Here is an 18,802-nt window from a genome sequence, read left to right on the forward strand (position 1 = left end):
AGCACGTGGAAGCATGATTGAAGAAAAGAGAGATAAAATATGATTTCAGGAAATAATTCAGAGATATTCTAATCGAATAAAAATAGCAACTGTGTAGTTTAATTTAATTCGAAAATGTACACTCGTGCATTATATCGCGAACGAGTGTTGTGCGAAAATGAATTTCTTTTTCTGAAGATAGCCGCGAACAGCGGGAATTCGTATATTGCCTCGATGCGCAGAAGCTCGTTGCATCGTACTTTATCAAGAGCGGTTCCCGATGCACCATGCAGAAATAGTCGAGGCGGCATCCTGGTATACGCTAGTCAACTTCCTCGTCGTTATCTGAACCTGTCCTTTTATTAATAAATAACTCCTTTAATTGAGTAACGAGAAAACCCACAAACAAAGAACAGTTCACAAAAGTTTGAACAACTGATTAAATATTTTTACGCAACTTAACATAAAGAGAAGTTAACATAAACTGAAAGAAAGAAACATTGAAATTTCGTGTTATTTGTCTAACATTGATTTTCGAATTATAAGTGGTGTAGATCAATCTTACGACCGCGCATCAACAAGTGTGAAAGTGTGTAGTTTCAAAAGAACAGTTAAAACAAACGGTTAAATATTAAAACGAATTTTATGTTCGCAAGTGCCCAGAAAGAAAATAGTGCGAAAACTCTTATCAACCTCCGAGGAAGAATCTTCGAAAGAGGGGCTAGAATTTTTCGCGGACCAAAACGGACCTCGAGGATTACTAGAGCACAGACCTCACCGATTCCTGAAGACGTCAAGAGATTTTGGCAGCAGTTCAAAATGATCTTTCAATCTATGATCCCTGCGACTATATTTCGAAAGTAGCATGCCGAACGCAATAAACAAATTCAATAATTCCAAAATTAAACAAACAAATAATCCCTAAAAACACGCTGAAGAAACCTGAAAATGGCAATCGGAGCGTGGACGAACTTAAACGGCTCGTCTTAAATTGAGAGCACAGACGACTCGATATTCCCTCTTAGATGAAAACACCTAAACGAGTCTGAATTTACAAAAGCATTGTACCATTCTGACGAGATAATTTGACCAAAAAAAAAGGCGAGTCTGCGACAGGAACGGATTCGCGCGATTTTGTTGGTTCTTTTGTAACGTTCCGATTGCCATTTTGTCGTAAGAGGTAACACACGCCACGGGGGTGTCGTTCGTTTGCCGGCTGCGGTGATCTGTTCCGAGGATAGGGAGGTACCGCGCGAGGAACTATGTTTCGCTTGGAAGATACAAAGCCCCCGGAGATGTGTTTCTATTTGCGGGATGTCAGTTGATGAACGAAAACACCAAACATTTTCGAACGGCGCGCGTCATCGGAAAACACTCGGCCGGCCGATCGGCGGGATCTTGTTCGCGTGGCCATCGAACGAAAATGGTCCAGGGGCAAAGGGACGCGTCGGACTTCGAGCTGATCGAGAGCATATCACGCGGTCTCCAGTTCTATTACACGCCGATCCTGGTCTACTTCGGCTCCTTGGGGAACTGTTTGTCGGTGATCGTGTTTTTCGGGACGAAATTGTGCCAGTACTCGTCCAGCGTTTACCTGGGCGCGTTGGCCATTAGCGATACCGGTTTTCTCGTATCAGTGTTCGTAGTTTGGCTGAGTATGCTCGAGGTGGGCCTGTTCAATCGGCCGGGGTTCTGCCAGTTTTTCATCTATCTGACCACGCTCTGCAGTTTCATGAGCGTATGGCTGGTCGTGGTATTCACCATCGAGCGGTTCATCGCCGTGCAATACCCCATGTACCGGCAATCGATGTGCACCGTGGCCAGGGCCAAGGTGACCGTCGCTATACTAACAGGACTGGCGATGGTCCTGTGCAGTCCGGTGTTATGGTTCTCCGCGACCAGCGTTCAGTACAATGAAACCGGGAACGTGACCGAGTGCGGTCACTTAGCCAAAGGACTGGAGTCCTGGGCGACCGTATACAATACCATCGACACCATACTGACGTTCGCGATACCGTTCACCGTGATCATCATCCTGAACGTGCTGATCGCCCGAGCTATCTATAGGCATATTAAAATTAGAAAATCGCTGACCAACGAGCCGCGTATAGGGATAGGGAGGCAACCACCCTATTCGAATCTACGGGGAAATCTGGCGCAGACCAAGATCACCAAAATGCTACTGGTCGTCTCTACCGTCTTCCTGTGCTTTAACCTGCCCGCGTACGTCCTCAGGATTCATGCGTTTCTATATGTACGTGTCTCTGTAGCTATACCCTACGCGAGATAGAGATAGTAATTTAACGCTCCGATTGATTTATGCGAAATGATAGCCCTGTCACTGGTAGCAAGTAGGAAAACCGTGAACGTAAACAGTATTGCATGTACAGTGGCTTCCATTAGTGTTTGTACTTTGTACAAACACAGGTGAGATTAATTGAATTCTATTGATTTGATATCTATATGCAGTTACAGCCGGTCGAAGTACAACTGTTTGCTAGCGAAATTCGTCCAATTAAGAATTTTTCTATCATTTCTCGAAGCTGTTCTCAGTTCAGGAGGTATTCCTTAGAATTTTTAGCAATTCGTTAAGTACAAATTGGTAATGTAAAAGTTGTTTCTGTTATGTTATGGTAATTTTTAGCAGCGCCTCAGAGTCGCCATTATGCAGAAGGTTAAAATGCAGGAAAAATTGTTTGTATTATGCTATTGTAATTTTGAGACGCGCCTCAGAGCCGCCATTATGCAAAAGGTTAAAGAGCAAGTAAAATTGAATAAACCTCATTCTTGAGTACAAACGTAGTTGTCGGTCATTGTATATTGAACAAAATTGTTAACGGTATTTAAAAAAATATTAATAAAATGACGGAAATATTTCTGATACCATGATAAAGTGTTACAACACTTCGTAGTACTTTGAACAATAGAGTTGAAAGACGATAGAAATTGCCAAAAAAATTCTTCAACGTTTCTGCATGCTTGTATAAAATTTCCTTATTCTGTGCCGCTTAAAAAAAGAAACATACTGATTTTCATATTAATATTTTATTTAATATAACGAGTTTTGCCACTGTACTTGCTTTAATCGTTGATAGAAATATTTTCCATGTCAAATATGAGAATAGTAATAATAGATTTATATGATAAAGTACCTTTTGCCAGGGGTAGTGCTAAATGCGCGTGTGAAACGAAGCTTGTAAATACTCCACAGCGTTATAAAACAAAAGCGCCATTCAAAACGAAAGTTAGTACCTAAAAGTCCTGAAGAAAATTCAATGATATTTTTATTTTACATGAAACCTGGTTGAACCTTTAATAGAGTAAGCAGCACGTTTCTAGTTCATTGCAGTGCCTATTTTCTAAAACACTTGAAACACCCAATCTGACAAACTGAACTGGAGCTAGTGATGGGAAAACACGAGATCAAATGTGTTCGATGTCAAGGTCGTAATCAAGTGGCAGTGGTTCTTTTGTAAGCAGCAATGTAGAAGAAATATGAAGATCAACTTCGTTTCATAAATGGATTAATATGCTTTTTAGTTACCTTTTAATAGAACAATGACTTATGTGCAAGGGTCATTCGATTATGATAGAAAATATTTCAAGATTACTTAAAAAAACCGACAGAAGACTTTGAGCATCCACTTATGCGTGCTGTTAATGCAAGCATTCAAGACGATAACTTTGAGCATCAACGAATGCTCTAAAGCATCATTATTGATTGCTTTCTTGAATCATGGACACTCTTTTCTATATCTATGCTTTCGATTTTCTTAAAAGTTGTTATTACGTTTGGAAAATTGATTACTAGTATCAGACACAATCAGGAAATCCTTCAGCATATAAACGGCTAATGTATTTTCATTATTTCCAAAAATTCATTATAAATGAAAACCAATGAACACTCTCTACTTTTGTGTAACGTATTTTGAAAGTTCGTTACACATTCCGATCAGTAGCATACCGCAAACTAATAATAGTACACGTGGATACAGTAAATAGGAAGCATATAACGCGGTTGAGCGTTTGTTTACATTCTACGATCAGTATAAGCGATTACAAGAGCCACATAGTAACCAGAAACAGCGGAACTGTCCGATTGGTTTCTTGTAGCGAATTATTTTCCATCGTGGATGACCTTCGGTGACCTTGAATCACTTTTGAAGATAGATCATTATATGTTCTATTAAAATGTAAGCAGAAAAAAATGTACCGTTCCATTCGAAGGGAACGAAACTGACCTTTGCATCTCCTCTATACCTTCATCTCCGAAGGAACTATTGCCATCACATTATGTGTCCCTCGACACCAAGCAAGTCCGATGCATTTACTTCTATTGCCAACTACAGCCGAGTTATTCAGGTGGCCTGTTTAAAGTGTCTCAATCTCTATAAATTAGTGTATAAAAAGTTATATTTATATACGGATATTTTTGTACAAACACGCGTTGCTTACTGATTCAATCATCATAGTCGAAATAGTCTGTTTAACTACTTTGTTGCTTTGATTTCACTTGTGAGGATTGATAACGATATATAGAGCTAAGATTAGTACATATTATCTATCGTCATTGCACGATTGAGAAGTCACATGTTTATCAATGTTTACACAAGTTTTTACAATTAATGGATAACGATATTGGCACTTACAGGGGAAGAATCCGAGGTAATCATCTTCGATTTCAATGTACTTTTACGCGGTGATAGTATATACATGTTTCTAATGATAAATGTAAAATATTAGGCGTAGAAAGATATAAACAGATAAAAGTTACGTACTTTCGGTACGCAGTACAAGTACGAAATAGCAGAGTTCTGTTTAAAAAGTAGTATTAGCAAAGTTAGTTGATAGCAAGACTAGTAAGCTGGAGATCATCGGACCAAATCCCGGGTGTTCATAATTGAAAAACTTTTTTTGTAGTTTCACTTACAATTGAATATCGTCAGTTATAATTATATTAAAAAATTACATGGCAAAATTTTAGACTTACCATAAACTTCTTGCATCTTAAATTATTCAATATTTTACATGTATCATTAGAAACATGTATACTACCATCGTGTAAAAATACATTCAAGTCGAAGACGACTGCTTCGGTCGACACCTCGGGTTCTTCCCTTGTTAGTATCAATTTCATTTGAAAAATTTCTTGTTGTGGACATATAGTTCCTAATACATCGCGAAAAGAATGAGTGAAGTATGAACAGTTTGTAAATGAATATATAGAAACAAAATAGCAAGTGCCTTGCCTTACATACATATGATTAGATTGTTAGAGGCTCTTGATAGTTGATGATTACTCAATACATGACTAATTACTAGACTTGCGGTTTTTAATCAAACTATAATCACTATTCATGTGTTAATTCTACCTATACCTTGTTGTTCTCTGAGTTATTAGCATACTCTGTATTATGTGACGTACCATGTATTTGAAATTATTGAGTGTACGAAACATGGTAGATGAAGTTTCCAAACTCTAAATTATGTTCTCGAGTTTGTCTCCACTTTGAATATAAAACTAGTTTCAGGAGGCGATGAGCGCACCCCGTTCAGTGGAGCTGGCACAGCAGATTTGCAATTTACTGTTTAATACCAATTTCGGAATAAACTTTATTCTCTACTGTGCCACCGGCCAAAATTTTCGACGAGCTCTACGATGTATGGTCCTGAAGAGATTTGGTAAAAGAAATGCGACTATGACGCGGACGTTTAGCCATGGAACGCAAAGTACGTGAAACCGGCAAGTTAACAAACGTTTCGTTTGCAGCCTACGTTGCGCAATGTTTAAATGATCATATTTGTTTTCAGCGTCAAAGACCGGGCGACCAAGCAACGCATCGATACGTCGAGGTGCTACCGTAAATGCAGAACCATGGGAAGAGTTCCACGAACTGAACGTTATGTCGCAGTAAAGCGTGGTAGAAGTTTATGCAAGATTGATGCGAGGTGAATACTAGATCAAAGGTGATCTTTCTTCAGTGATCAATTCTACTTCGCAGTCTTACCAGTCTCCGATTCTGTAGTCGGAAGAGGACCCACGTTTCCGAAAAACCGCTGGTCCAATAACTGAAGAAGCTGAAGAGCCGCGTCGTGGACAGGGGCACGAGGGCAACCCGTGCTCATCAGTGTCACGTTGATGATGCTTGTGTAATGATCGCAAGGGTACTCCCTGCAAAACGAAAAGATATATTAAAAATTACTTGTATTATATTTATGTATGAAAGTGACAGTAAAATCTTTTGTATTCTCTTACAATATTTCAAGATAAATTATTTATTATTTGAAGGAACATTCTAAGGTATTTAAATATTTTAAAAAGTGAGTTGTAGAATATAATAATGAGAGCTGTGCAAGAACCCGAAAATTTCGCGCTGGTCTTTTTGAAATGACGGGTCTTTTCTCAGAACTCCTGATATATTCGAGAATCTCAAAATTTTTGAGAACCCAACTCGTCCCGGCCCGGGTACCAGACATTTTCGGGCTCTTGCACACCTCTAATAATAATATATTTATGACATCGCTAACCTTGCGCTAAAAATTGTTGCCAGAGCTAGGAAGCAGCCATCGGCTACTTGCGGTGCTCCAGTATAGCATCTGTCGACGACCCAATCCAGAAGGGCTCCAATATCAGGATTACATTCTAACAATAGTACTACTGTTTCTCGAGCGAGGGCATAAATCTAAAAAAATGTTATTACAGATATTTAATATCACGTTCCCTAAAATAAGTTTTGCATCAAATGTGTATATTATGTGATTACTTTCTCATCCTTGCTAGCTAACAGTAAATCCAACCACTGATACAATATTGCCCCCTCTTCTGAAAATAGTTGAGGATTGAAACAAGGTCCGCAACATAATAATCCACTCATGGCCTGCAATGCTGAAAGCTGTAACTCCGTACAAGATTTCTCTTCCTCTTGTAACCAGAATGGACTGGTAATCGAGCGACCATAAGGGCCAGCCCAACTGGCGAAAAGCGTGAACAAATTCCGCCTCAAGTCTCTCTTCAGCAATGACTGACATGTTTCCACTAAAATAGAAGGAGTCATATTAAACGACACTACCCTTACAAAATCTGTTTGCGAGTACACACTTACTTACATGTAAAACTCTTGATCATTTTTCTAATAAAATTGCAGAAGTGTAACTTGATGTCACGTACAGCAGGTGCCTCTTTATCCGCCTCGTTTTCCAAATACAAACGCGCACCATCGATGTACTCGACGAATGTTGGATGAAGCGATTGTGTCTCGCGACCTAATACTGCTGGACTGAGGGAAGCATACCAAACGGATTACTTCCATGCTAAAGCTACAGGTTCAGGATCCCTAAATTAAAGACTAACCAGATACCAAAAGTTCCATACTCAGCGATCAGTTCTAGAACCCTCACCAACTGTAATCTTAATGCATCTCTTCGTCTACGACGTCTCATATTTTCTTGTTTCCGATCAACTGCTTCACGAATGTAAAGAACTAGCTCTTCCATTAAATCCCTGAAAAATCATAATGGTCATTGATAAAATGCCACGCCGAATTCACATGTATTTAAATACATGTGTACTTAAAACGACATGTATTGGCGTACGTGTAAATGAAATACACGTGTACACGTGAAAACCACGATCTCTAATTGACTTACTTCAAAGCATCAGCGTTGACCTTGCCAATCGCTTGAACAGCAGCATCTCTGACATCGACCACTTCGGATCTCAAAAGGGGTACTGTTAACTTGTAGAGGGCTGCGGGACTCGCGTTTGTACCCGGCGATTTGTTGTCGCCTCTCTCAGCGGAAAGGCTATCCGGCGAAGAGCTGCGAGGAAAGAAGTGTCTTGTCAAGTTATCACGATCCAGTAATGAATGAACACATGGTTACAGAGACACAAATCGTGCGCGGTCGAGAAATTTAATTTCCGAATAAAGCAGTCGGGAACGGTCGTAACGCTAGCCAAAGGAGAGCAAATAAAAATACATGTACAGATCGTGGTTAGACAGGAGCTTAATCAGAGCTAAAGTATACAGAAATAAATGAAAATCTCGGTACGGAAAGTAGTGCAAGTTACCAACGACCGTTTAAATCCCGGGTGACTTCGAAGCATGGTCGTTCGCAATGGTTAATTAGGCTCACCTGGTCCGCTTATGCCTGGTGTAGATGCCGGAAATGGACGGAACGGAGAACCGACCCGGCAGGGTCTGCGCCCCGCCGAGATTCTCCAGGCTCTGACTCAACTCCTTACTCATGCACAACACACCAAACTCCACCGTATGCTGACCACTAGAGTATGCAATACAGTGTACCACCAATGCTCCTTGTATCAGACATTATTTACTGCTCAGAAACTACTACTCTAAGTTCCGGATGTACGTGTGCGAGACAGTGACCAAGTAGCATGCGGAGAAGAATGTTACAGAAAATGAAGCGAAATATGTGCATTGAAAAAAGTGTGCGACAATTCCGAGTTCCGCTCCCGATAGTGCAAAGCGCGACTTGGTACAAATTGGTGCTCCCCATCTTGCCATACGACACCTTGTATCGCGATTACAACAACAGAATTTCCCAGACACCATGTGCAGAACGAACAAGAGAGAGAGAGAGCGAGAAAGAGAGAGAGTATTATATATGAGATTACACATTCTTATATCGGACATTAGAGGTACAAATGCGGGACGTGCGAGTCACAGCAATAAATGCATGTCATGAGAACGTTTCACGAAATGAAACATATTTCATTGTCCAGAGATCGCTATATCGACGTTTTTCGTTAAGACTGTTCAAGATAAACGAACATTGGAACCGATATACGATATTTCCGTAGTACCATGGACATAAGCAGACACGGACCTCACACCAATTAATACCAAATGATAGTAATTCCACCTGTTAATCCATTTCTTATGAGTACATGTAAAGCTCTAATGATAAAACTGTAAACTTCATAATTAAAGATTTAAGACTATCTTCAATGTGTGCAAGTAGAATTATTTTAATCTTAGAGCTACAGAACTAATACACCACTGAACAGTATACTTATCCCTTACGTACGGATTAAATGATTTCAATGTCTTCGGAAAGAATAAATAATAATGAAATGACCTGGTGCTAAGTGTTCCTGAAACAGTGTCCGAGTGTCAACCTACCTGAGACTCAGATCTGGACTAGCACACCGTACAACTGGACTTGGAACTGGTGGCACAACCCTGTATCCGAAGGTCAAATAATTTTTCCAAACGTGCATGTACATGTCCCTCTCATTGATCGGCTTTCGGACTGCCGTTGAACTTCGCAAGAGAGACGCTCTATTGTCATTCACAGGTCTAAAAAGAATAAAGGTCATTTTAGTTCTCTGACGAGTTCAATGTTTCTCTGTCCTTGCAAAGTTCTATTTTAGTCTTACGTAGGATCAATTACTGAGAACAGGGAGTTTATACGGGTAAACACAATAGGCCATGAGTGCGCGACGGCAGAAGGACACAATGTCAGCACTCTATCCTTCTCTAAGAATGCGAATAGACAACTTCCCCACGGGTCTGCTCCGTTCAGATTCAAAGAGGAAGAACTCTTCGTACTGGTGTCATCGTGAAGTCCTGCGGAATTTTCTCTATTAGTAAAGTCTGCGCACTTTTGAAATGTACGAGAACTAGAGGTGTGCGAGAATGTCACAATGCGTTGACAATGAATAAAAATTTTAAAAAATCAACTTTCATGTTGGTATTTAAAATCATAGAAAATTCTCGGGAATCCCGATATAGTATTTGAGAATTCCGAAATTATCAAGAACTTCCCTTAATGCCTTCCCAACCTGTCCAGATCATCAGGTACCCGACATTTTCGGATTCTCGCACACCTCTACTGAGAAAGTATACGAATTACCGGCTGTCCACACACAACTGCTTCTTTCAGCTATCCACTGAAGATCCACATTAGACGTGGAAGTAGCTGCTGCCTTTTCTGCAGGCGGTAACATATGATAACATTTCTCCAAAACCACTGGACAACAAGCATCTATTACATCAATTACAGCTTGATCATCTTCCAAACCTCCTAAAACAAAAACGAGTAATTTATTCAATATTTCATCTTATGACACTAACGTTTTTTTCTCAGAGTACTACGCCAAAGTCGATGTCAGGAAATAAGGAATATTAATAAATAGACTGCGAATTTTATGCATTTCTGTTAAAAATAAGACGACCAAATGCAAAATAGAGGAACCATTTAAAGAATTTAAAAATGCTGTTTTATCATTTTCATCTGATTACAATTATTCAGAAAAAAGTAGACGTCTATGTAGCTTCTGTGTCTTGGAATTAGTACAGGCAATTTTGATTTTGCATAAAAATCCGCAGTATAATAACCAATTTGACATAGTATGACCCTTTGCAAAGTAAACCCACCTAAAGTGTTCAACAAGTACTTGACCTCGCGCAGTATGTGAACCGCTATTCTGCGAGGATAAAGTCGACAATTACACAGCATAACTAATGCGAAACCTTCCACTAAGTGAAACACGCTTGAAACAGGTTCTATCTTTTGTCCTGATTCACTTTTCTTAATGCTACCATCTGTACGTGCGATTGTTCTCGTACTTTCAGCCGCCTGCTCCTTAGATCTTATGCTTGGACTGGTCAATGCGTTCTTCCAGCTTGTAAGAAGTTGCAGAAGCATTCTCAAACCGTTATCAACGAGTTGTGGAAAGGTGTCTTGTACATCTCTCGCGAGAAACTGAGTGAATCCAAGAACAACATCCTGTCTCCAGTCAGGGAAATCTAGGACCAACGTCTGTAAACTTTGATATGCGAGCCCGCGAAGCTCTTCGTCCATGTGAACTGTTAGCCGAGATAATAAGTCGACTAATTCAGCGCCAGTCATTCCGTCGGGTATTAAACGTGGAACTGCTGCGACACATGTTCGGAAAAGATCTATCCTAGGCTTTCGTTCTCCGGTGATCATTTCGTCTGGCTCCTTGTTCATGTTTTGAGTACTTGTCATCATAAGAGGTCTGCCATAATGAACATCTAAAGCACGTAATATATCAACAAATACTCGTCGAACATGTGGAAAGTACGAAGACATTCCTATACTTCTTGCAGTATCTTCGGTCAACATCTATTGTTCATAAAATTATATTTCAGATTAAAATTAATTTTATCCTGATAATGTACCTATAAACAGAGTTGGGCAAAAATTATTTCGAATAACGAATAAAACCATTTATTGTTATTATTATCGTCGTTGTTGTTATTATAAATCGGTTTACTCGTTATCTTCTTATTCCTATACAAAATTATTCGTCACTCGTGAATAACGATTGAATTCACTAGAAGAACAAAATGTCCCAATTCTCTATTGCCAGTTAGATCAAAGGCGAGCAGAATACAGTTTTCTTTCGGTATAAGACTGGTCATATTCTATCCTTTTCCAATGAAAGATATATGGAACTCATAAACTCTCAGCCCACTCAAGAACAATGTCAAGCCAGATAGGTATCCTCATCTACAATACGTCGAAAGCCGTCCCAAGCCATTGTCCTATATCGAAAGAAAACTGTACACTCGAGAAACAGTTGCTTTACGTCTTTGGTCGGCAGCTTGGTCCCGATCAGTGTCGCTAATCAACAGAAAACAATGTAACGAATGAAGGAGTGACAAAGAATACGAACGAATAACAAATAATGATTGAGGAACTGTGGTCGAATAACAAATGAATGAATAAAATTTCATCCGTTAATCGAATGATGCCCAACTCTCTGTCTATCATTAAAAATATTTACTGTACTTACTTTATTGAGAAATGTCTTTTTAACGCGTATAGTATTGCCACTTGGTAATACACCCATTGTACGTGGCATAGGAGGTTCTCCTTCCTTTTGCTGCAAACTATCAGCAACAACCAAAAACGCACGAAGTCCAATGCTCATGCGTTCAGGGGTTAAAATTATTTTTACTGGACGACCAACCGATAGCAAATCGAAAACTATCTCTCGCATCGCAAAGTCTAGTCTTTCCTGTGCAATAAACTGAATGATTTTCACAAAAATGTTCAGTGGAGTGTCACGCGGCACCACTGCCTTCGATCCTTTAGGAAATAAAGAATTCACGATGCTTTGCAATCTACTCTGTGTAGCTGAATTACTTTCACATTTGATGCGTATCATGTACACCCATAGTAAACGGTATAATGCCTCTAAAAATAGATAAAAACGATATTTAAAATGTTTCAAAATATGTGAATCCTCTAAAAAAAAATAAAAATCATACCCAATGCGACACGACACGTTTTAGGATCCCGATTCTTTAGGTGTGAGAGGCACATTGCTAAGAAGTAATGCCAGTTTTGCAAGAAGAATGTTTTCTGACTCACGCACAACAAGCAAGTTACGAGTGGAAACAGTGCCAGTCTGTGTTTCGATTTGGTACACATATCTAATGTCGTAGAATATAACATTTCTACAAAATTTTTTAGGCAAGGTACATTAACTTCGTTTTTCACAGCCTGAAAAACAAGAAGTAAATGTCAATGAAAATTCAATTGATTTGAGCGCGTTAATATATACATGTATAGTATTATACTATAATATTAGGAAACTTACAGCAGCTACAGGAACAAGAATTTCAACGAAAAGTCCAGCTAAAGCATGTTTAACGTCCTTGTCTTTCACTTCTAAAAAGTATTGCGCACACTCCTGCATAAACTGAAATGAAGCCTCAAATTCTTCTATTGGTACCATCTGTAAATATATGTATCATATATTAAAAATTATACGTAAAAGTTTTTAAATTATCATATAAATGATGTAACATCTATTAATCGGTTACCTTTACTCTGAAGAATTTCATTCCCATTAATAATGAAATAATACTCTGAGTTGTATGAGGTCCGGGCTCTTTAGCACGCAGTTCTTTCAATTCAATCATGAATCGTTTTCTTACTGAAAGGAATCTAGACTGTGCAAGAACTCCTATTACTTCTGCATAAAGGTCAGCAATAATATGAATATTTGCTGCATTTGGTTCATTCTGAATACTGTAATATAAAATAAGTAAAGAGTACTTGGAACAATAATCTTCTATTTCAGGAAAACCTTCTACAAAAAGATTATCGTCACTTACCCTTCTCTGTATTTAAAATGTTTAAAAGCTATATTTTCTATATATGTTACTAAATCTTCATGACCAGGGTGAAATGGTAATTGACGTAGTACTTCTATTAACATTAAACAAAATATAAATTCAACAGCAAGATCTCTTCGTTCTTGAAGTAAATCAGCTTCGCTTCTTTCAACTGTTTCTACGCTTCCTGATACAATTGTATACATGATGCTGAAACAGAATATTATTTTAGAAATTTGCAATACCTTGGGTTTGCCAAAAAATATTCATCTACCTCTTTCCTTTTTGATCTTCTTTCCCAGGAGCAGGTTTTTTCTGGTCACTACCCTGATCAACTAATTGACGTTCATACCAATTGAATAGCGCTATCAGTATAGAAGGCAAACAGTGTTCAGCAACCGAACCAAATGCAGATAACAGCTGATCAAATTGTGGATCTTCTCCTCTTTGTAACACTTTTGAAAGTGGCTTTTCCTGCGGGATATTTACTGTTAGAAACGAACAAATATCGAATGCAAATATGTCGCTTACATGTTCCGTCATGACTGCTTCCATCTTTTTCTCCGCCTGTGATGTGAATTCTGCGAATAAAGTACGCATTACAAATTCTCCAGGTCTTAGATCCATATCTGCCATTTGTAGCGGCTTCACTGTTTCCTTCTGAGCACCCCAAGGTAACACTACAGTTATTGCACTCACTCTACTGGAACTTGATTCTAAAATATAGTAAGCTTTAGAGTATATCCATGTTTTTAAACACCATTATGAGAATCATGTTTACCATTGCCAGAAACCGAAGTGCTGGCTGTATGTATGCTAACAGCATCACTACTTTCTCCTTGTGTTGTTCCATGAACAGTAAGTAGATCTGTACATGATTCAGGTACGCTTTGAGAAGATGATTCGGCTATTGTTTCATGCAATCCTTCGCCTTGTATGGCTCTGGGTTCGGAGGCTTCTGGCAAAAATACAAAGTTTATGTGTCGGGAACTTTTGGTAATAATATCACTAAATAAAAATAAAAAACTGTATCTTTCAAACGCAAGTGTCTTTTGTGAATGTGTGCAAAAACTACCAGTAAAGGAATATTCTGACTTCTAACACTAATGATTCTGCATGATGGTAGAGACTAACAGATGAAGCCCCATTCTGTAACGTAACAGATGCCTACAATGAACACTAACTTAATTATATTAAGCTTGATACCTGACTTTGAATATACATAAATTTGAAAAGAACAGTAATTTATATAAATTAATAAGAGGAAACTAAAGCATACCAGGTTGTGCCTCATTTCCAGGAGTTGGTTGGGTCTCTCCACCTGCAATATGATCATTTAATTCATATTACTTTAATTTTAATAAATACATATTCACAGATATATATGTTAATGTGTAAACTAAAGCTGAACGATGCCTGAAGCCTTAAAACTAACAATATAATCTAAATAATATTTATTTACCCTCTGTCATTTTGGTGATATGCCCTTTCTTTAGACAGCATTAATACATAATAATGTCATGTTGTATATAAAGAGCATTTTTATCCTAAAACAATAGAAAGAAAATGTTACATAAGCTACTTACTTTAACAATTAACATTTTTATAAAGACAGAATAGATGCTAATAAAATAAATATAAGAGCATGTATGTAGAGAATGCCCGTTGATTTATGAATTCGACATTACTTCGACATCAGTTATTGAAATGTCCGATGATCATCGGTGTTTATTAACAATGTTTTTTAATTGTTATTATTGGGAGATAACACAACCACACTATGCTTTTTGCGTATTGTCACAAGTGTTTTTCAAGCCCGTTGGGCTTTACGTTTTAATTCGCACGAAATAGTGTTAGATTACAAACGAACAATGAGCATTATTTAATTAAACCGTAACCAAATTGATAGATTGTGGAAAGTCATAACCTGAGACGCAAAGTGATATCACTGTGAAGCTATAATTTCATTTAAAAATGTCACTACCACGTTATGTTATCATTATTCGTAGATAAGCGTTGGGCATTGGAAAATTCATAGTAACAAACACGTCATTTACCGTAAAATGCAACAAAATAGTAATTTAGTTATACGTCTGACGTTTCATAAATGTCCGGCTTGATTCGTATGTATACTTCGTAGTTGTTTCGTATTCCACACGTTCCTTCATTTAATCTGCTTTACATGGCACCACTAGAGGGTGTTAGGTTTCCATTAACGCATTAAAAAATCTTCAGAAAACCGAAGTTAAATTCCTTTGTACCTTTCCATTGTAAGTTGAATGTGTAAATGTCTCTATGCTTTAAAATATCTGTAATTACATAATATATTTTATGCACATTTTAAGTACAAGCATGTGTTCCTAACGTTCCTGCCAAATATCATTACAGACTTAAAAGTACGTATTTTGAGGAATTCACGAAATATAGATGTCGATTTATACCCATTTTCCATTGAATCTATTTCCGTAATAATTGACATTGAATCTATGCTACTATACCAACTGTGGATACTATCGACAGAAACCATAGAATGAGGCGTTATAGTAGTTTCTAATATCTGAAGCGACCCTGACAATGAAGCACCTTAGTCTATTGGGAGTTATGCTGATCAACTTGACTCGTACAAGCATACGTTTCGTTTCCTTGTAGAAGAATTATGTATGTAATGATATAGACTCTAGACTCTAAATACCAGAGTGACCAAACATGCGCTTTTCACGTCAAAAGTGACTTGCAAAAAGAAGCACTTCCGTCGATATTTTCTGTTAACAATATTCGGTTATAATCTTTGCTGCTTTATTTAAACAGTACAGGCGTAAAAATTCAATTTTCTGTAGTCATTGTCTTGAGCAACTGAAATGTCAAACGTCACATTTATGTATATCTTTATATAATGCAACTGTTCATCGATAACAAGGGCGAAAGTGTGTAACTTTCCGTTTACCTGAAGTGGTAGTTTCCGCTAGATTAATGTGCAACAAATATATTGATTTCGGAATTAATCTTTAATTATCGTTACCAGTGGACTTTTATACAGAATGAAAATTGTCTACATCAATTGCAAGGAACTGTTACCAAGCAAAAATGTCTTTACTTCAAAAAGCTGAAAATAATACATCAATAGATTCTTAAATTCTTGATAAGATGTACTCTTTCGAATTACAGCTACCCATTTTTGCCATAAATGCATAAAATTCGCTGTGTAATCATGTCTGTAAATTTATATTTCTGATTGAGCAACTATATATCTCTTTGCTTCCCTAACCACCAATTTTGTGCTTATCTAACGCCACCAGATACCACCATGAATTTGCACCAGCTATGAAACCGCTTCGATCTGCTTTCAGGTGCATTGACCATTATGACTTTAGGTTACTGCTTAGTGCAGACAGCCTCCTACGTCATCAAGGTCGTTATTTAATCCAATCCACACACTTGAGTCTCGCGTTGTAAGTCCAGTGTAACTACGTTAAAGTTACTGATCATGCGTTGTGGTATTACAATACATTCAATACGATGACACATATAAATATATCAGATTTATAATTTTCCTGTTGCAACGAGGAAATTCACGAATTCGTTCGATCGTTTCATTTCATTGGCCTCGGTAGATGTCGCAGTTTATGCCCGAATTTCTATATCCCTATTACAGTACTATAGCTTTCTCATCGTTACATAATACCGGTTTAAAGCCAAAAATTGAATCTTTTTCATACATAATTAAATTGTTAGAGAAGATATTTACGTTTACGTCGTAAATGTTCTCACACATTATTTGTGTTGGCAACATACGAGAAACGGGGAGATATTATGTTTGCTAACTAAAAGGTTTCGATTATATTCGCGTAAGCATTATCAGAAGATAGATATAAACTTCTCCAAGATAATCAGGGAATTTCCTGGTGCAATCTATACGTCTAAATGAATGGATAAAAAGCAAATCAAGTATTGTAATGATACAGTGGGGTCAACGATTTTAGACCAACATTTTAATATAGAAATATAAGTAGATAACAATATCTTCTGAGAACGTCTAGAGATTGTACTATGGTTGTATTTCAGAGTCCAACACTCAAGTAACTGACACCATATACTCTACACCAGACTGATATGAATCATAATTATCATTAGCAGCACTCGCGTTCAGTGCTTTCCACGCTACTTTCTTCTCAACTTCTACTTATTCACCCATTGGAAACAGGATGTATGATCACAAAGCATAGTGGAACCGTCTTCGTTGAATGTATAAATTATAGAACTGGTTTGTAAACGTCATCGAAATTTTGCGGAAGTTTTGTATCGCGATAATAAAATTGTTATTATATCCACCTCTAAGTACCTACAGAAACGTTTGTAAACAGGTTAGAAACAATGGAGGTATAATGAAATAATAATAAAGAATAGCATTGTTGTATGCCGAGTGCATTACATTTCATTGATTCTCGTGACAAATGGTTGCACGCGCCACGAGAGAGATACCCGACGTAGACAAGGGACACATTTAGAGTTAGTCTATTCTCTACAAGGTCCACTACGTATGTACGTATCTTCAAGATGTATAAATACTCCTTACTTGAAGTTACTCCATTGAACTCTGGCGTTGTGTTCCCTAACATACTGGCCAAACGCCAGGGTTACGCAAGTCGCGCCCCGTTGACCTCCTTCTTCACGAGAGATTGACCTTGTATCTCGTTCTTGTATCTTTGACAGCGCAAACTCGAAACCACCCCAAAGACGATCGCTGCGCGACACGTGAAAATGTCGTACAGTTCTATATGCCGCATTCTATGTACCATTCCAATTGATGATTAAATGCAACGTGGAGAACAATAGCGATAAAGGCGAGCGAAATTAATAATCTAATTTATGCATTACGCGTGGCCATGGATTATGGTCAATGCTGGCGGCTATAGGTGCAAGGATACTCGAGAGACAGTACGATCGATTTAGGAGGAATACTCCGTATATATATATATATATAGGAATGTTCACCTCAAATCAGATATACATATATTAAGAAGGACGAGTCTCGGTCACGTCTCCCATCTTTGACATAATGCTTAAATCTCTTTGTTTCAGAAGAAAGCTCTCCTTGACATTAAACATTGTACCAAAATGATTGTTACATGAAGTACTGCAGGAAATACATATATTGTGATAATACCTTGATGTATAAATAATTTCAATTTTAAGATGATGCTTTTAGGTCTTAATGACACAGATAGTCGATACGAATAATAATTCGTAAGAATAGTAAACCTGAAAATCATTATTTTGCACAAAATCGCATGATAACTAAATAAGAGCAGTACTTTGATGGTAAATGAAGATGAACAAAGATGGATGTCCGACGCGGGTATTTCAAATATGGCCAATATTCTTGTAGGACAATACCCGGTGAAATGTATCGAATTGATTAAACGTAATATTTCTTAAACAAAACTGGATGTAAGCTAAAGACTAAATTTCAAATATCACATTATTCGTAGGTTCACAAATTCGTTTTTGCCATTATCTTAGAAATTGTATTAGCACATACATTTATTCAATTTCGACCTCGCGATCAAGAAATACGACTTAGTTTTTAAAATTCAACTTATACCTAACAATACTTCCTTCTACTACTTATCCTATACTAGTACTAACATTCTAACCACTTTAACTCTACTATTTCCTTATTCTGTGGTTTTTCTACTCATTTTTTCAAT

The 18,802-nt window shown here is 37.7% G+C and overlaps 2 protein-coding genes and 1 long non-coding RNA gene across 13 annotated transcripts in view; 2 read left to right on the forward strand and 1 right to left on the reverse strand.

The window, feature by feature from the left end:
* Positions 1–15,268, reverse strand: part of Fry (microtubule binding protein furry) — a 33,825-nt gene extending 18,557 nt beyond the window's left edge. For 5 of the 9 annotated variants that reach the window (XM_076793328.1, XM_076793325.1, XM_076793329.1 and 2 more), the window contains exons 1-22: positions 15,152–15,268; positions 14,557–14,641; positions 14,374–14,415; positions 13,876–14,052; positions 13,626–13,810; positions 13,369–13,568; positions 13,095–13,304; positions 12,801–13,008; positions 12,575–12,712; positions 12,243–12,477; positions 11,765–12,168; positions 10,380–11,091; positions 9,856–10,026; positions 9,380–9,569; positions 9,123–9,299; positions 8,113–8,259; positions 7,627–7,797; positions 7,331–7,480; positions 7,087–7,256; positions 6,744–7,015; positions 6,508–6,662; positions 5,988–6,151 (exon numbers count right to left, since the gene is read on the reverse strand). In XM_076793328.1, the coding sequence (XP_076649443.1) occupies positions 5,988–6,151; positions 6,508–6,662; positions 6,744–7,015; positions 7,087–7,256; positions 7,331–7,480; positions 7,627–7,797; positions 8,113–8,259; positions 9,123–9,299; positions 9,380–9,569; positions 9,856–10,026; positions 10,380–11,091; positions 11,765–12,168; positions 12,243–12,477; positions 12,575–12,712; positions 12,801–13,008; positions 13,095–13,304; positions 13,369–13,568; positions 13,626–13,810; positions 13,876–14,052; positions 14,374–14,415; positions 14,557–14,566 (4,288 nt within the window). In that variant the 5' untranslated portion in view covers positions 14,567–14,641; positions 15,152–15,268. Of the gene's footprint in view, positions 1–5,987; positions 6,152–6,507; positions 6,663–6,743; positions 7,016–7,086; positions 7,257–7,330; positions 7,481–7,626; positions 7,798–8,112; positions 8,260–9,122; positions 9,300–9,379; positions 9,570–9,855; positions 10,027–10,379; positions 11,092–11,764; positions 12,169–12,242; positions 12,478–12,574; positions 12,713–12,800; positions 13,009–13,094; positions 13,305–13,368; positions 13,569–13,625; positions 13,811–13,875; positions 14,053–14,373; positions 14,416–14,556; positions 14,642–14,782; positions 14,927–15,151 lie in introns of those variants that run through there. The other 4 variants (XM_076793333.1, XM_076793330.1, XM_076793327.1 and 1 more) reach the window with 3 other exon arrangements.
* Positions 174–5,981, forward strand: LOC143357101 (C-C chemokine receptor type 1-like). The gene is made up of 3 exons (XM_076793337.1): positions 174–2,233; positions 5,505–5,709; positions 5,791–5,981. The coding sequence occupies exons 1-3, from the start codon at positions 1,304–1,306 to the stop codon at positions 5,892–5,894; spliced, it is 1,239 nt and encodes a 412-aa protein (XP_076649452.1). The 5' UTR covers positions 174–1,303; the 3' UTR covers positions 5,895–5,981.
* A 7-nt stretch (positions 15,269–15,275) lies between the features above and the next one.
* Positions 15,276–18,485, forward strand: LOC143357104 (uncharacterized). Of its 3 annotated transcripts, none has more exons than XR_013082762.1 (3): positions 15,276–15,364; positions 15,483–17,633; positions 17,805–18,066. It is a non-coding gene; the product is annotated as an uncharacterized LOC143357104 (long non-coding RNA). The 3 variants fall into 3 exon arrangements; XR_013082764.1 differs by having other exon boundaries at positions 15,278–15,364; positions 15,440–17,633; XR_013082763.1 differs by lacking the exon at positions 15,276–15,364 and adding an exon at positions 18,174–18,485 and having other exon boundaries at positions 15,409–17,633; positions 17,805–18,029.
* Positions 18,486–18,802: the final 317 nt, after the last annotated feature.

This window comes from Halictus rubicundus, chromosome 9 (assembly GCF_050948215.1).
Source record: "Halictus rubicundus isolate RS-2024b chromosome 9, iyHalRubi1_principal, whole genome shotgun sequence".
In the NCBI taxonomy this organism is placed as follows: domain Eukaryota; kingdom Metazoa; phylum Arthropoda; class Insecta; order Hymenoptera; family Halictidae; genus Halictus; species Halictus rubicundus.